We start from the raw sequence: 18,794 nt of genomic DNA on the forward strand, positions 1-18,794 counted from the left end.
TCTTACATCAAATAATTACTATTATCATCTTCATTCTTCATAACAATCAATGACCTCTGTTCCTCGGTCATTCCTTCTTACCAAACAGCCAACACATCAGACTGCACCACCTGTTAGAGTTTAGCATCACATGTTACATTACAGCACTACATGTTATATCATAGCACCACATCCCTGGTACACGCCACACCTACAAGTATGGAACTCCTCGGTATTCTTAGGTACACATACCAAGTACCTCGTCCACACACTACTCTTGATGAGTAGAGGGGTTACTTCCCTAGTAACCATACCAGTACTGTTTCCACTCCTGGTATTCTTAGGTTGCTCCACTTAGCGACAACGAATCTTCTCAAACATACAATTATTTTCTACTATCCTGGGTGGTGATATGCAGGGTATCCACAGGTTCATAGTGGAGGGGCATAATGGCCGTAAACAGTCACACCACACATGGTGCGTCCCTCACAGTGTGGTAATAGCCGACACTCAGAACGCATGGTACCTGTTTGGGTGGAAGAGCGAGGCGTGTCTAAGTATAATGCCTGATGGGCTTTTATCACCACACACTAGTACAACTATTACTTCACTTTATAACACCAGGCAAGGTTTTAAGATGTAAAATACTGCTAAATAAATCTTTTTTCGGGCTGAATGGAGCACGAAGGAGTTCACTGACCTGTTTGGGTGGAAGAGCGAGGCGCGTGTAGTGGACGTCTCCCCTACAACTGCGTATCTGCACACCAGATGCCACAGTATCCTAGCACCCAAACGAGCGATCCAGGGGGGGAGGGGCGTCACCAGATGCCACAGTATCCTAGCAACCAGCCACCTGCTACGTCTTCCCTAGCAACGGAGTCGAGAAACCGGCGGGTTTACTTCCGCCTGCTGTGTATATAAGCTCTGTCTCTCCATTAAGATTCATTCTGGCCTCGGTTCCTGAACACGCAACACCTCCTCCTCCGCCGCTGCCTGCGGCCCTCGCTTCTTCCCCGCCTGCCTGGCGGTCCTCGCTCCCGCCGGCGAGCATGGCGACCCACCAGCTGTCCTTCTCTGAGCGTCCTCACCAACCAGCTCTTATTCTACTCTAAGTTCCTGAACACGCAACACCTCCTCCAAGCAAGCTCCTCGCTGTCCAGCTTTCATTCAACCAGGAGGCCAGCAACAGGCAACATCTTCTCTAACGAAGCTCCTGCACATCTACCTCCTTCAACACGCTACTCACCGAACGTGTCTACTGAGCAGCTCCTCACCACACGGCTCCAGCACCAGACTGTCTACCATATAACTTATATTATATAAGAAAACCACCACCTTAGAGTTTCCATCCATCCTGAGTGCTAGACAACATAATGTCACGTAACCCTACACACATCTAAGGACGAACGCCTCGCGTCCCGCATTGAGCTAGGCCTACAGTTTCCAAACTTTAATTTTCACTTTGATTTCTTCTGGTTCTCACATTTCCACTTTCCTATCTATTGTGACGTTATGCCTTATAATTACATATCATAATCCTAAATTACATACTAAAGTAAGGATCTGGTTTGACAGTTCCTGGGGAAATTAATTGGGCTATATCATTAACTTAAAACTGTAGCCCGGGGCAGAAAAGACACTAACATAGAACAAAAGCCGAGCGTCGTATTTTCATGGCGTGGGTATATCCACTTCACTTCAATCTGTATTTAGGGAACCTCCCCTCACACGTTGCAATCGTTGAACACATTCATAAGATTCTCTGATCATTGCATGGTCAGTGTTTATATGTCACATGAGATAACGAGGTGTATTAAGGTGTATAGTTTCTGGATCACTTCCAACACTTCACTTAGCTCTGATACATTTATCCTTTTTCCAAATCAATGTTCTTTTATATTTTCATCTGATACCTGCAGTAGCTATGTTCACTAATCATTCACAGACATAAATATTATGACCTTCAAACACGATCTACACTTATCCCTTATAGTACACTAGTCCGTATCAATTGGACCTTCCCAATCATCCTATACATACCTTGAGTTCTCCTTAATGCTATGAGTACATACACTTAATATTATATGACAGTACCTGGGTACAATTTGTATAAAACATACATTAGATGAGTTATAAACATACATTAGATGAGTTATAAACATACATTAGATGAGTTATAAACATACATTAGATGAGTTATCCTTTGCCAACGTTTCCTGTTTTCTGAGACTCTACAAGCGTGGTGGATTTGAATGTTATATAGCGTAATATGAATTAAATGGGGTTTTTAGGAATGACAATGATGTGCGCAGTACAGAGGTGCTGGAACAAGTGCTGTAACTAGATGCTCTGGAGTCTCCTGTGGTTTCATTGAGTCTGGAACCCAGCTCATTCCAGAACTTCAGGTCATTGGTGCCCCAGACTTTATTGAAACCAAACAATATTCATGATCTTATTCTTAGTCCAGTTTATGTTATTTATTCACAACTGAGCATAACCTCAGTTTTAATGCAGTATAAACTCTATCTTTAAAACCTTACATTCTCAAAATGATTATCAGGATCTTACTTTGTACTCGTTGAGCTTTCACATTTTCATCCAATTCGTGATTGGTGTTCCTGGCCACTTCAGAAAACTTTGGAAGACAAACTGTCAATGAGACCCGATAGATATATCAACAATATCATTAGCTTTTATGACATCAACATAAAGTTGGGTCAGGAGGAAATTTTAAATAAATTGGTGTTTTCTGCAATTTTGTTTTAAATAATTTGTTGGATTGCAAAAGCATACCAACATTTCTTGGGACAGTAAGTGTTTCTAAACCCATTTAAAATGAATTTTACCACCTTTTTTTAGTTTTAAAACCTGAATAGGAAATATGGTAATACTGTATGTATGACAGTTGCAAAGAATAGTGCCTAGGATGGGAAAATGTGTTGAGAGGCTCATCGTGCATTTGTAATTTATGAGACGCTTTAGGGCAATCCATATAAGACATCCAATACTAATCATTGGTTCAGATAGTCTATTACCATTTTAAGGAATGCGAGTAAGTTTGTCAGAAAAGATTTTCTCCCCATGAAACCATCTTGTAATGCATTGTTAAGACGTGCTCGATTAGGTGCTGTATGATGACAATAGGTTAGGATGATAATGTAGATGTTTGAAGTTGTTGAGGATAATATGGAAGATGTCTGAAGGTAGACCATCAGCTTAACATCACCACCACACACTTTACAACACCATCACCACCACACACTTAACAATACCATCACCACCACACACTTAACAGCACCATCACCACCACACACTTAACAATACCATCACCACCACACACTTAACAATACCATCACCACCACACACTTAACAACACCATCACTACCACACACTTAACAATACCATCACCACCACACACTTAACAATACCATCACCACCACACACTTAACAACACAATCACCACCACACACTTAACAATACCATCACCACCACACACTTAACAACACCATCACCACCACACACTTAACAATACCATTACCACCACACACTTAACAACACCATTACCACCACACACTTAACAATACCATCACCACCACACACTGAACAATACCATCACCACCACACACTTAACAACACCATTACCACCACACACTTAACAATACCATCACCACCACACACTGAACAATACCATCACCACCACACACTTAACAACACCATTACCACCACACACTTAACACCATCACCACCACACACTTAACAATACCATCACCACCACACTTTTAACAATACCATCACCACCACACACTTTACAACACCATCATCACCACACACTTAACAACACCATCACCACCACACACTTAACACCATCACCACCACACACTTAACACCATCACCACCACACACTTAACAACACCATCACCACCACACATAACAATACCATCACCACCACACTTTTTAATACCATCACCACACACTTAACAACACCATCACCACCACACACTTAACACCATCACCACCACACACTTACAACACCATCACCACCACACACTTTACAACACCATCACCACCACACACTTTACAACACCATCACCACCACACGCACACACACTTAACAACACCATCACCACCACACACTTTACAACACCATCACCACCACACACTTTACAACACCATCACCACCACACACTTAACAACACCATCACCATCACACACTTAACACCATCACCACCACACATAACAACACCATCACACACACACTTAACAACACCATCACCACCACACATAACACCATCACCATCACACACTTAACACCATCACCATCACACACTTAACACCATCACCACCACACACTTAACACCATCACAAACTTAACACCATCTCACCACCACACACTTAAAACCATCACCACCACACACTTAACAACACCATCACCATCACACACTTAACACCATCACCACCACACACTTAACAACACCATCACCACCACACACTTAACAACACCATCACCACCACACACTTAACAACACCATCACCACCACACACTTAACAACACCATCACCACCACACACTTAACAACACCATCACCACCACACACTTAACACCATCACCACCACACACTTAACACCATCACCACCACACACTGACCATCACCACCACACACCGCGATAAATTCTAACATTTTGCCATGGACCTATTTTTATATCAGTATTTTGATATTTGAAATAGGCTCAAACTTTCATCATCAGAGATTCCGATTACAGTATCCGCATTCTAGTAAGACACGACAAAGAAAAAATATGCGGATTAGTGTTTATGTCTGGTTTATTATTTCCTCAAAAGAATAGCTATCAAATTAAGATGACTTGCTAGAAAATGGATAAATCTAATCACATATATAACTAAGCTAAGGGACAGGGCACAATTTTTAAGGCTTGGGTAGGCCTCCCCTCTGGTTACTGCCCACTATTCCATCCTAAGTTGTTCTCCAAAATACTGTAATCTCCCCCTCTTTAACTATGGTCTCTCAACCCCCCACCAGTATCCTTCATTCTGATCCAAAATGGTAACTTTCCTTCCTGGACTAACCCTCTCATACATGTCTTTATCTACCACCTCCCAGAAAAGATTACCAGGTTTACCATTAAATATTAAAAGGGTATAATATTGTGTGCTGTAAATATTTAGTGCCATATTGGAAAATACAGTAAAGGTATATTACAGAACTTCCTCTAACACTATAACAGGTACTGTACTGTGTCTTATCTTACCATGTTTATGTAAAATCTATTTCCTAAAAGGTTTAAATAAAATCAGCACTTTCTACATATCTTTATTATGTTACATATTTACAAAGTGATTTAAATGTTGAAAAATTAGCCAAATGTATTTACAGTTACCTAGAGGGATTTCACCTCAGTAGACTTGAAAATATTGGACAACATACTTGACCTTTTATACTGCACACACACACACACACACATTGTAAACGTGATGACAGAGCTAATTCTGCTATAAATCTTGAATGACTTCCTATCTCCCTCTTTTGTATACTATACAGTACCAGTACAATATAGGTCCATAAACAAATTCCTTATGTTCTATTGTATCAGGAAGTCATACTGTTAAGAGAAAAGAAAACGGGTGATAAAAGAGTCGATTTACTGCAAAATAGAATCCCTCCTAAAAGTAAGTGTGTGTGCACTCCAGCACATCCTATCATTACTGTACCATTTTATTTATTTATTTTATTTTTTCAAAATAAAAGTTTTTGTAAATTACCTAAATTTATGAAAATTATCTGTTTATAAACTATTAAAGTATGTAAAGGAATAAAGTGCTCTAAAAATTCACAAAATTTTCTTATGAATGAATATTGCTCTGGTCCAAAATGTAATGGAACAAAAATGATGCAAAATTTCCACTGTGAATTTAATTTGGTGACATGTGACTTGGGATTCTTTACATCATATTGTCATACAATATATATTTAAAAGATAATGCAGTATAAAATATCAAGTAAGCAAAAAAAATTAAAAATCTTGAAATTAACAAATTCTACATCTAACTTTCTAAAAAATTCTAATTCTTCAAATAATATATTTTTCAAACTGCAGTATGTGTCGTTACAGATATACAGTACAGTACACGGGACTGATTAATTTACTGCCTCCGAGGAGGAACCCATGCTTCAATCTTGGGCTTTGTTGTGGTATAGGGAGTGTATGCATCTTCTGTTCCAGTTTTATTCTCTTGGTGTCCACTTTGCCAAGCATAACTCGTGGGAGCAACCTGAAGAAAAGAATTACATGAACTATACTGCATATACAGTGGTCCCTCGGTTAACGAACACAATTCGTTCCAGAAGGTCGTTCGTTAACCAAAAATTTCGTTAACCGAAACCATTGTTTCAATGGGATTTTGGGTAATTGGTTCCAGCTCACCGAAAATTACATAAAGTAAAAAAAAATGCAGTAAAGTACACTTACTTTGAGGTGTGTATGTAGAAGGCTCCTGGTTGATGATGATGATGGGAATTAGAAGTAGGGGTGGAGGAGAAAGGAGAAGAGAAGGAAGTGGGGGTGGAAGAGAAATCACCCCATGCTTGATGCCGTCACTTCACCCATAAAATTTTAAGTTCACTAGGTGTAATTCTAGATTATTTTCATTAAATCAACACTGCACTGCACTATTTATTGTCAATATGTTAAATAAATTTCAGAAAGACCAATAATTGTACTGTAAAAACGTAAAAATACTCTGTGTTCAAGAGACCCACAAGCAAGATATTTCCTCCACTGAACAGATACAAACTGAGGCCTTGGTGGGTGAGTGAAGTGGCTGATGGGCGCACCAAAAACTAGTTCCCTGTACTGCAATTATGTTAAATAAGTGTTAAAATTACTAAAAAATTTAATATAAAACTTGGAAAATTATTGAATAGTACAAACTTCTTGACATGTACTCCAATTTTAACGAATGTAAGCCCTAGAACTGATTTCTGTATTGGCGGACTAATCTTCCAGATGGTGAGCAAGCCAAAGCATGTCGAAACATCTTCGTAATAATTTCATTAACCAAATTTTTTTTGTTAACCGAAATGAAGATTCTTATGGAAAGTAATTCGTTAACCGAAATTTTGTTAACCAAGGCGTTCGTTAACCGAGGGACCACTGTACCGGTATTGTAAATATACAAAAATTTAGGTAATGATACAGTTTACAAGTAAATTCTTAAAGCAGTACCCCCACTATTACAGGTTTTGAAAGATTACTTTAGCAAATGATTCACAGAAGCCTCCCAGTTTGTTGAGTGCTGGTGGAATGGTGTCAACCCCACACATAAGTTGGTTACAAATTTATCACAACAATGCTCCTTTTGAAACACCAGAGGACCATTACCATAATATTCTAACCATTTAATTCCATGATCACAGAGTCAGACAAGTGCTGCTCCCTTCCAAGTCATTCCAAAGTTAATTTAAACAATTGATAACCTTGGTACTCTTGTGAAAAGTTTCCATTTTTGAAAAATTACCTGCCCTCACCTCCCCCCTCTTTTAAATGAGTTATTGTACTGGTAACCTCTGAATCTCAAGGAAGAAATAGTCCCCCCAAAATCTCATTAAATGTCTCGGACTTTGTGATATATGTTTATTTCCAAATCTCTATGAGCTACAGTACTGTGCATTGGTTGTGTGCCACCAGTAGGTTACTCTGAGGCTGAAAGCATTCTCTAAATTAAAGTGTATCAAGATCTACATGAGAAACAGGATGACAGTGGAAAGGTTGACTGGCCTGGCTTTGATGCATCATTTCACAAAACATTTGCTACCACTTAAACTATTTTTTTGTCAAGAAAGTAGCATAGAAGAGTATTGATGTTACTCACAAATAACCATTAAGCCTCCAATATCATGAGGCATAACTATCACCAGCACTGCGCCATGATAGTACCATACTGTAGGATCTCCCGTAACCCAAAGCCACGTCTACCAACCAGTCTCAAATATGTGGTTTAATTTTACCAATATTAATTTCAATAGCTCCATGAATTCAATAATACAGTACAATACTGTATTTTATTAATAAAAATAAAAATAATCAAGGTATTAGGCTATAGAGGGTGGGCAGGAAATAATTAACACATTTTAAAGTTATTTCTCATCCACTCTGTATAACAGGAAATATTAAACAAACAAAACCTCCATGATCCTGACCTCAGTTGGTGGCCCATCAGTCTTGTGGTGTAACCATCCAAACCACTCGGCAGGAACCAAGGATCCATCATAATCTGTCCCGTATCGTGGGTGATATATTACCCACCGATTTCGACCTAAGGAAAAAAAATTACAAAAAGTTATCTATTCATACGATACATTGATGTGATTAATTGTAATATCTGTTTCTGGGGAGAGAACAAATTTGAAGACCTCATTTTATAGCTAAAGGAAAGAGCAAAGTGACCTGTGATTTTCAATTCTACAGCAGAACCTTCCTTATATGTATTCATGGTGCTAGTATGCACATTCTGAAGAAGGGACACTGTCCTTAAAAGATCACTGAAGAGGCTACAAAATAACTATATACAGTACCTGCCCAGTTGAAATCAGGCTTGGGTTCAAATGCAGGCTTATGCATTTGATTACAAATGTTTTAAATTAATAAAATACTGCACAGTAAACCCTCCTGTTTGGCGAATTCGAAGTTGGCCATCAATATTAAAAATACCCTGCCCTCCATTTTGGCGACCAAACCCTCACCATTGGCGAGGGTTTAAATTTAAATGCAATCACAACTCATAATTGTAGAATAATAAGTTCAAGATAAATCTCGCTTAATACCATTGGTGAATATTATTGGTGAGTATTTACCGAGCACAAAGCACCAGTCAGCTGTTCAGACAGCCATTTTGACCGTGTCAGTCCACATTCCTGGGGTTGTTTGAGTGACCATGGCCTTTGTGTAACTTTTATTTATTCCCTCTCGCTTGACGCGGTGTTCTCGCGTGGATTAATGGCCTCAAAAGTACCTGGGGGGATTGGAGGGATTGATAGTGGTGGTGAAAGACCGTCTGAGCGCCCGGGTGGTTCAAATGATGGGGTAGAAACAAAGACGAAAAATTTTTGAATATCGAGTTGGGAAGAAAATGGAAAAGTACTCATTTGAGGATAAGAAAAAGATTGTGGATATGATTAAGTGTGGAATGAAAACAAGTGAGAAGGTAAAGTTAATGAATTGCCGAGTCTACTGTGAGAGGAATAAGGAAAAAGAAAGATAAAGTGAAGAAAAGTATAAATATGGCTGAAAAATACTTTGGTTGTGGAGGACAAAAACCGCTTAATTGTGATGACTGAACACTTTCTAATGATATGGATTTCCCATAGATCTAAGGACAAAACCAGTGTCAGTGGGCCTCAGATTAGGGATCAGGCCAGACTTTTCCATGCTGCTATTCGTAAAAAAAAAAAGAAGATAATCAACCCTCCTTCATTTGTGGTTTCAAAAGGTTGGCTGGACAAATTCAAGCGCCGGTGTAGTGTGAAATATTCGTTATACCAAGGTGAAATCTCATCTGCTGATGAGGTTGCAGCAGCATCTTTCCCAGAAGTAGGAAGACAGATTGTGAAAGAAGGTGGCTATATACTTGACCAGATATACAATTGTGATGAAACAGGCCTCTATTGGAAGCGGTCACCAGAGGAAACATCTATTTCAAAGAATGAAACACAAGCCCAAGGTGTTAAGATGGCCAAGGATCGAGCTAGTGTTCTGTTGCATTGCATGCATCAGGTGACCACAAAATGAAACCCCTTATTATTTATCATGCAGCCTGCCCCCGTGCTTATAAAAATTGTAATATGAATAAACCCAATGTCCATTGGCATAACAATACCAAGGGTTATATGAATGCCCTTCTGTCGGTGGAATGGTTTGATGACATGTTTGTGTACGAGGCAAAGGAAAATTGCAAGCGAAAGAACCTGGCATTCAAAATATTTCTCTTTCTTGATAATGCCCCTGGGCATGCCAAGTATCTTGTAGGCTGCCATCCAAATGTCCAGGTGTGCTTTTTACCTCCTAATACAACCAGCAAAATTCAACCCCTTGACCAAGAGATCATAGCCAACGTAAAGTTGATATTTTATAAACAAGTGCATGACCGGCTAAGGAGGCAGACTGACACACAGGTTGAAATGAGGGAGATATAAAGGAAAGTGGTAGGAAGGCAAACGAAGCACCTTCATCCTCCTCCTCCTCCCCACCCTCTCACTTGAATGAACAGACAGAAGTTGTGACTGTCCAGGCCTTTTGGAAAAAATCAATACTGTATTCGTGAGGCAGTCAATTATCTGGTGTCAGCCTGGAACCAGATAACGAAAGCAACAGTTCACCACGCCTGGATGCCGCTATTCCCTCATCTTGCCAAGTCACAGGATAGCCGCCAGCAACAGAAAGATCTCCTACGGGAGACAGTTCAGTCAGTCCAAAGTATCCCAGCAGCCGGATACAATAGCAGGAACGAGGACCAAATTAACAAACTTTTAGGTGCAGATAAGGCCCCAGAAAGCATTGAGGAGATGCTAGGAGAAGAAAATCAAGTTCAGCAAGAAACATTCCCACAAATTGTGCAAAAACCGATGGAACCAACAACTCGTGATTTGTCCATGTTCCTTGGCGTTTATGACAATCTCGAAGAGCGGATGTTGTTGGTTGAGCCAAACTATGATGCCCGTGAGATGATGATGGGTTTGTTTAATAAAATACGAGGTCGCTACCAAGAAAAATATAACAAGAAAGTAAATGACCACCAACAAGATCTGATCACTCGTTACTTGAGCCGCAAACAAGAAGAAAATAGGCAAGTGATTGAAGCAATTGAACGTGTAGAGGTGGAAGATGAAGGGGAAGAAGACTGTCTCAAACTAGCTAGCCTGCCAGAGAACTTTTTAGTGGTGGCAGAGGCAGTGGTGGAGGAGGGGGGTGACAGATGTTAGCCTTCCTTCCCAGCCACGTATACCAGCTTAGTGTACATTAAGGTCCTCAACTTTAAATTTAAGGTTAGTTTTTTATGTTTATGTTCATTAACAAATTATTCATTCTCTTTCAACAATAAAATATAGGTTATATGTGGGTAAAATAAGAAAATTTTGAGACTTTGGGTGGCCCCTCAGTACCAATTATGCTTCTTCCCATTGGATTAAGCCCTCTGGTTTGGCGATTCTGGGTTTGGTGAGGTCTTTTCGGCACCAATTAGTCGCCAAACTGGAGGGTTTACTGTACTATCAAACAGAGCCAGATGTCCCATATATCCTCTGAGATATTCTCCTGGTCAAGGATGATGTGAGAGCTTGAATAATCATCTCAGTTTCAGTGGACATTATAGGTACAAGCCACATAGCTTATAGTGTCCACTGACCTTAAGATAAAATATTAATATCAGGAGTAGGTACAAACTTGAAATTTACATTTGAAATTTGAAATACATTTGTATTTGAGGCTAAGCTTGGTTGAAACAATGATTAGGAAGGTGGAACTTTAAGACCACAACAAGGTAACACAATAAATACCGTACTTACCAAGTGTAAGTTTTCTGTTTTCGTAGTATTTGTTGCCATTAGCGTCCTCACCCACCAAGGTACCATCTTTAATGTCGTCTACCCTGGAAAATTAACAAAAAATATATACACCTTATTACAGAAAGCAACTTATAACTTTAAAAGATACAGTACTTTCATATATTCTTAACAAGGATATGCATGCAGAATTTAATTGTACATCCACATAATACAGTACGTATAGTACAGTACATTATACAGTAGGACCTTGCCATTCCTGGGGGTTAATTTCTTTAAAATTTCTGTGATCCACATATTCACAAGACCAAACTTATGGGTCATGGAGAAAATTGAGTTATGGACTTCAGCTATAAAAGTGGGTTAATATATACGATTAAACTGCGGACGAGTTATTTGAATTACTGTTTATTTTCTTACTTTATTTTCATCAGTGAGTTCTGATATGATAATCATTTCTTGTGCAAATGTTTCCTTTTGTAGATAATTAGAAGCCTAGGTGAACACTAGTTTGTCTTCCCTGTGGTAATGAGGCCACGCTCTGCTACGGCGCTATTCCCCGCACCCACAGCAATTTCACTTTCATCATGACGTGTGAAGGTTGTCGCCAATCTTATATGGAGGTAATTTGCAAATTTACGGATAAAGACAACGAGACCCTTCAATTGTTCAAAGACCACGGCATTGTTCTTTTCAATAGAGACTGTCCACACTGCAGGAATCCCTGTGCTTTCAGATAGGAAATTAAATTTTTCCAATGTAATAATAAAATTATCAACAAGAAAAACAAGCAGCTGGCTCGACGTTTCCAGCCATCACAATAAATCACTCCGCCGCCCGGCCTGCTCAAGAGCCGATGCATGATCTCGCATCCAGAAAAAGCCTCAAATTACACCATATCATAGTAAGTTCTTTGTGTTTAATATACAGTAGGGTTGGGATGTATAGCAAGATAGGTTCCAAGGATGTTCGCTGTATACTAAATCGCATGTAATTAATGGGGAAAATGGGGTTAAGTTCTGAAGCCAACATAAGTGATTAAACTTGACTTAACGCGTTTATTTTCTTACTAACTAAAGCACCAATGAACACTAGACTCTCAAACAACAGACATTATGACTGATAAATACACACTATGTGACCTTTGCAAACCTTCCCTGCGGCTGTCAAAACTAATCATCCTCCCAGCCAGGGTGAAGGTGGTTTTAGGCTTAAAAGTGTTTATCTTATAAAATGGCACAGGCTAAAGTTAGCAGATTATAAATTGCTTTGCTGTAATCCTTGCAAGACAGCGAATAGTTTGAATATACAGGTAGACCTCATATATTTTGCACAAGAGATAAAAATTTAAGTACTGTACTGCACTTTTTTCAACTCATATTTTTGGGACAATTTAGAGTATTTTTAAGAGTGTTTCTGACTTAAACTGTGAGGTCCCAGGAACATAACCCTGTGTAAGTTGTGAGTACTGTAAATAAATTTATTGCTATATATTGAAAAATGTCGATAATTTGGGTAGCCGCGATGCAATAAAATCGTTATATAAAGTTTCTATATATCCCAACCCTACTGTATTGGGGGGTCCAGGTGGCAGAGCCCCGGTAAGGAATGACCAAAATGGTACTGAGAAAAGACACCAAGGAAACGACAAAAGCTCAGTGTTAAAACTTTTTTAGTCCTTTGATAGACAAATTGGACGTTAGCATAGTCAGGGACAGGGATGACAAGGAAGGTACAAAAACCTTAATTGTTGGTGATTCCCAGGTACTGTACCTGGATAGAGCTTTTTGTGGTAAAAATAAAAATAGGATGAGGGTTTGTTTGCCAGGAGCTGGGGTGGGGGATATAGTTGACAGGATGGACAATATCTTGTCTGGTAATGGGAGCAAACCCATTATCTGCCTCAGTGCAGGAGGCAATGATATTGGCCAGTGTAGGAGTGAGGAACTTCTTGATAAGTTCAAGACAGCTATAGAATGTATTAGGTTGAAGGGAGAGATCCCTATCATATGTGGTGTCCTGCCTAGAAAAGAGTTGGTGTCAACGGCCATCTTGACAAACATTGCAAGTCAATATCAGTTCCATTCATTGACAACTGGGACAACTTCTACGGCAGAAGGGACCTTTATGCTAGGGATGGGGTGGCAACCCTGGCTGATTCTCTCGAGAGGGCAGGTCAAATGATGTTGAAGTCTTTAAACTGCTAGGGGAACATATGGGCATGGAGGTGGAGGAGACTGCAGTGGGAGCAGGTAAACAAAGTGAAAGGTTACAGGGAAATAGTGATAGGAATGATGACAAAACTAAGTTAGGCAGGGAGTTAAAACCTAAATGCATCAAAGAGAGGACCCAGAACACGACTAACTTAAATGTCTATTATGCAAACAGTAGGAGTATGAGAAACAAAATGGATGAAATCAGGGCGTTGGTATGTACCGAAAAAATCGATATAATAGCATTCACCGAAACGTGGATAAACTTACTCACGTGAGTTACCTGCCGAATACCAAACTGCAGGTTACAAATTATTCCATACTGATAGGCAGATTAGGAAAGGGGGCAGAGTAGCAATCTATGTCAGGTATAATCTGAAGTGTGAAATAATTAAGGAAATAAAAACTGAACTGAATACAGAAACAATTTGGATAGAATTAATCGATGGTAGAGAAAAATTAATCACAGGAGCAATATATAGACCTCCTAATCTTGATAGAGTTAATGAGCGACTTATTTGGGATGAAATGCGTAGGGCTTCCAGGCATAGGTAAGTCTGTATAGTAGGCGACTTTAACTTTAGCCAAATAGATTGGATCGACCTTACTTGTAACTTGGAATCAGAGAATTTTCTTGAAACAGTTCAAGACTGTTTCCTAAGTCAACATATAACCGAATCCACCCGGGGTAATATACTCAATTTAGTTCTGTCAAACAGAGAAAACCTCATTAGTAATGTAGATGTAGGGAACAAACTTGCTAACAATGATCACAAAGAAATAAGATTCCAATTAGAATTTAATGGCGGTCGAAAAGAAAATTCCATTAAAGTCCCAGATTTCAGAAGGGCAAACATTTATAGGTTGAAATGGCAGCTAAGAGAAGGGGTATCACGTTTGGGGATGGATTACATGACCTCACACAATGTACCCACAGAGGGCAACCTCACTTTACCTGGAGACCTGACAACGATATCCTCACAAAATATGATGGTTGAGGATGACCTGATCACGAGATTTGAGGTTGACGAGTTCCACAACAATTTAAATAATGAGTTACTTAACCCGTACGGCGTCAGCTAAGTTATTATAATTATGTTCGGCTGGTGTCGGCAATTTTTCGAAGGAAAAACATCATTTAGCCTCTCATCGGACCATGGAAGGTGTAGTTACGCCCAAGAGTGAATGTGTCGCGACGTTGAAAGTTTGTGTAGAACCCGTAGAGTTTTACGGGTGTTGAAGTTTTTCATCGAGTGAGAGTGGAATTATGGTAATTACCATAAGTTTTCACTGTCTGTAGCTGTTTTTTCTTTGTTTATTGTTGATCTCGATTACAGAACATCAATATATTTATCCTTTTTCGTATTATTTACACTCATTTTCATAATAATTTTCACCAATACGAATTTTTTTTGTTTGATTTTATAATTATTTATTTTTTATTTGGTTTCACTTTTGCATTATAAGTATAGATTTTATAGTACTAATTCATTTATCTCGAAAGCATATTGGCGTAACTGTTACGCCGTTGATGCTGTACGGGTTAATACACAAAGGCAGAACATACCATACAGAAAACTCAAATCAGACAACAATGACCCTAAATGGATAAATAATTATTTAAAGAATATTATTGGACAAAGGAAGGCTATAAGTAGAAGAATAAATCATGGTGAAGTTTACATCCGAGATTATTATAAGGTATTGGCCAGGAGGGTTAAGATAGAGATGAGAAAAGCAAAGATGAATAATGAACTGAAGGTAACAAGGGAGGAAAAGTGAAACCTCAAGAGATTCTTTCAAATGTAACAAACTAAAACACGAGAAAATATTAGACCAATACAGTCAGATATCGGCGAGCTAACTGATAACAACGGAGAGATGAACAATAATCTGAATAAATATTTTTCAACAGTTTTCACCACCGAAATTTAAACACGATACCCGAGGCACCGACTATATACAGAGAGAGTGAAGAAAATAGATTGAGCGAGATAGTAGTGACTGGTAATAATGTTAGTAAGCAAATAGACAAACTAAAGCCTAATACCCTGTAAGTCACCAAGTCCCGATGAGATATTTGCCAGAGTATAAAAGGAATCTAAGGAAGATCTTAGTATGCCCTTAGCAAAATTGTTTAACATGTCATTAAAAGCAGGTGTAGTACCAGAATCCTGGAGGATAGCGAATGTGATACCGATTTTCAAGAAGAGATAGATCACTATCCTCTAACTACCGTCCAATCAGTTTAACATCAATTGTAGGCAAATTACTGGAAGCAATAATTTCAAACTCTATTCGAAATCACCTGAAGAAGTACAAGTTGATCAATGATTCTCAACGTGGCTTCACAATTGGGCGTTCGTGTCTAACTAATCTACTGTAGGGGGATACCAACAGCCAACAAGAAAGATGTGCCAGCTCTTCAACACCTGGAGATAACCGAGGGCAAAATAAGAAAGGTGATTCAAAAATTGAAAAGACAAAAGTCTCCTGGTCCAGATGGTACATCCAAGCGTCAATAAGATGATGGAGGAATTACTTCAGCCTCTGAGGATCTTGATTGAAAGCTATTTTCAAGAAGGAAATACACCTGAGGACTGGCGAATTGCATATATCACAGCTACCTATAAGAAGGGAAGTAAAAGTGAACCAGGAAACTACAGGCCAGTCAGTCTAACTAGTGTAATCTGCAAATTAATGGAGTCAATATTACGGGAAGAGATGACATCCCATATGAAAAAATATGGATTGTTTAGTAATAAACAGTTTGGCTTCATTTCCAGCAGGTCAACAGTCCTACAGTTGATTAGGGTACTAGACAGGTGGACGGAAATTATCGATGACAGTCAGGCTGTGGACATAGTGTATTGTGACTTCATGAAGGGTTTTGATAGAGTACCCCACAAAAGACTATTAGAAAAAGTATCTAGTTATCGCATTGATGGAAAATATTTTGATTGGGTAAGGAATTTTTTAACTAAGAGAAAACAGAAGGTTGTGGTAAATGGAGAAGTATCTGACTGGAGAGAGGTCACTAGTGGGGTCCCTCAGGGTTCTGTCCTCGGCCCCCTGCTGTTTGCCCTTTTTATCAGTGACCTGCCTGAGGCAATTAAACATGACAGCGAGGTATATCTATATGCGGATGACACAAAGATTTTTAGGAAAATAGAACGAGATGAGGATTGTGACATGCTGCAAGAGGACCTGGATGGGATCAGGGGTTGGACTGAGAAGTGGATGCTGAACTTTCACCCAGAAAAAAGTAAATACATGAGGATAGGAAGAACAAAAGTTGCTGACCAGGGATATCATATGTACACCACGATCAAGAAGGCGACTGTAGAGAAGGATATAGGGGTAGTCATTGATGATAAGCTGACGTTCTCTGACCATCTAGCTGAGAAAATCAACAAGGCTAATAAAATAGTGGGCATTATTAGAAGAACTTTTGTTCATCTGGATGCACCTATATTCAAGGCTCTGTACACTGCTCTGGTTAAGCCACACCTTGAGTATGCTAATCAAATTTGGTGCCCATATCTCATTAAGGATATAGAAGCAGTAGAGAATGTACAGAGGAGGGCTACCAAATTAGTACCACAGATCAAGGATTTATCTTATGAGGAAAGACTAGGGAAATTACAGTTACCGACACTGGCGTACAGAAGATCTCGTGGGGACCAAGTGGAAACATACAAGATAGTGTGTGGCATATATGACCAGGCATGTACAGCAGGAATGTTCCAGATGAGGGAGGCTGACACTACCTCGGGGGAACACAAAGAAGATCTACAAAACAAGAGCGAGGCTAAATCTCAGAAGACATTGGTTCCCGAGTAGGGTTGTCAACAACTGGAATGGGTTACCTGAGTGGGTAGTGAATGTGGAGACGGTGGAAAAGTTTGAAGCAAAATTAGATAAATACTGGAAAAATCAAGAAATATATAATTATAGGGCACAAATATCCGCCACACACAGCCACCGTCTGAGTAGAGAAGAGGCTATTGAGCTGGAGTCACAGGCGTGAGCCTCTTCCAGAAGATCATCTGTGAGTGTAAACGGGACTGCCCAGTATGGGTCAATAGGCCCGCGGGACTGCCCAGTATGGGTCAATAGGCCCGCGGGACAGCCCAGTATGGGTCAATAGGCCCGCGGGACTGCCCAGTATGGGTCAATAGGCCCGCGGGACTGCCCAGTATGGGTCAATAGGCCCGCGGGACTGCCCAGTATGGGTCAATAGGCCCGCGGGACTGCCCAGTGTGGGTCAATAGGCCCGCGGGACTGCCCAGTATGGGTCAATAGGCCCGCGGGACTGCCCAGTATGGGTCAATAGGCCCGCGGGACTGCCCAGTATGGGTCAATAGGCCCGCGGGACTGCCCAGTATGGGTCAATAGGCCCGCGGGACTGCCCAGTATGGGTCAATAGGCCCGCGGGACTGCCCAGTATGGCTCAATAGGCCCGCGGGACTGCCCAGTATGGGTCAATAGGCCCGCGGGACTGCCCAGTATGGGTCAATGGGCCCGCGGGACTGCCCAGTATGGGTCAATAGGCCCGCGGGACTGCCCAGTATGGGTCAATGGGCCCGCGGGACTGCCCAGTATGGGTCAAGAGGCCCGCTGCAGTTTCCTCCATTCTTATGTAATGCAAATTTACCTAATCTTCTAATTCTAAACAGACGCCTACACACACACCGCTGGTCTTCTTCCCACGGCATGGCCACCTCTAGTTTGTGTGATCGAGGCCATTAGGTCAATAATGTGGGTAAAATAGGTGTTTGTTGTTAGCGAGACTTGTACCTGGACGGTCACCGTATTTCTGAGTAATCACATTTATTAAAACTAAGTATTCTAACATGTATATTTTGGGCACACCTGTACAGCTGGTAGAGAGTTCCTCTGATTCCACCATGATTTTTAATAAGTCGAGCTGCCTTAACTAGTTTATCCAGGCCAAAGTAAGAAGCCATCACTGCTGCCTGGGGGTGAGACACACACTCCGGGGCCTCGCTCATGGTTCTTCTTCATCT

General features: G+C 40.2%; 1 protein-coding gene across 1 annotated transcript; it reads right to left on the reverse strand.

Annotated features, from left to right (window-relative positions):
* Nucleotides 1-5,295: 5,295 nt before the first annotated feature.
* LOC121859243 (NADH dehydrogenase [ubiquinone] 1 alpha subcomplex subunit 12-like) lies at nucleotides 5,296-18,775 on the reverse strand. The gene is made up of 4 exons (XM_042355982.1): nucleotides 18,640-18,775; nucleotides 11,555-11,637; nucleotides 8,195-8,310; nucleotides 5,296-6,267 (listed from the first exon to the last, which is right to left on the reverse strand). Exons 1-4 carry the CDS (start codon nucleotides 18,732-18,734, stop codon nucleotides 6,139-6,141), a joined length of 423 nt encoding a protein of 140 aa, XP_042211916.1. The 5' UTR covers nucleotides 18,735-18,775; the 3' UTR covers nucleotides 5,296-6,138.
* Nucleotides 18,776-18,794: the final 19 nt, after the last annotated feature.

Source organism: Homarus americanus, unplaced genomic scaffold (genome assembly GCF_018991925.1).
Source record: "Homarus americanus isolate GMGI-L3 unplaced genomic scaffold, GMGI_Hamer_2.0 scaffold36188, whole genome shotgun sequence".
Lineage (NCBI taxonomy): Eukaryota > Metazoa > Arthropoda > Malacostraca > Decapoda > Nephropidae > Homarus > Homarus americanus.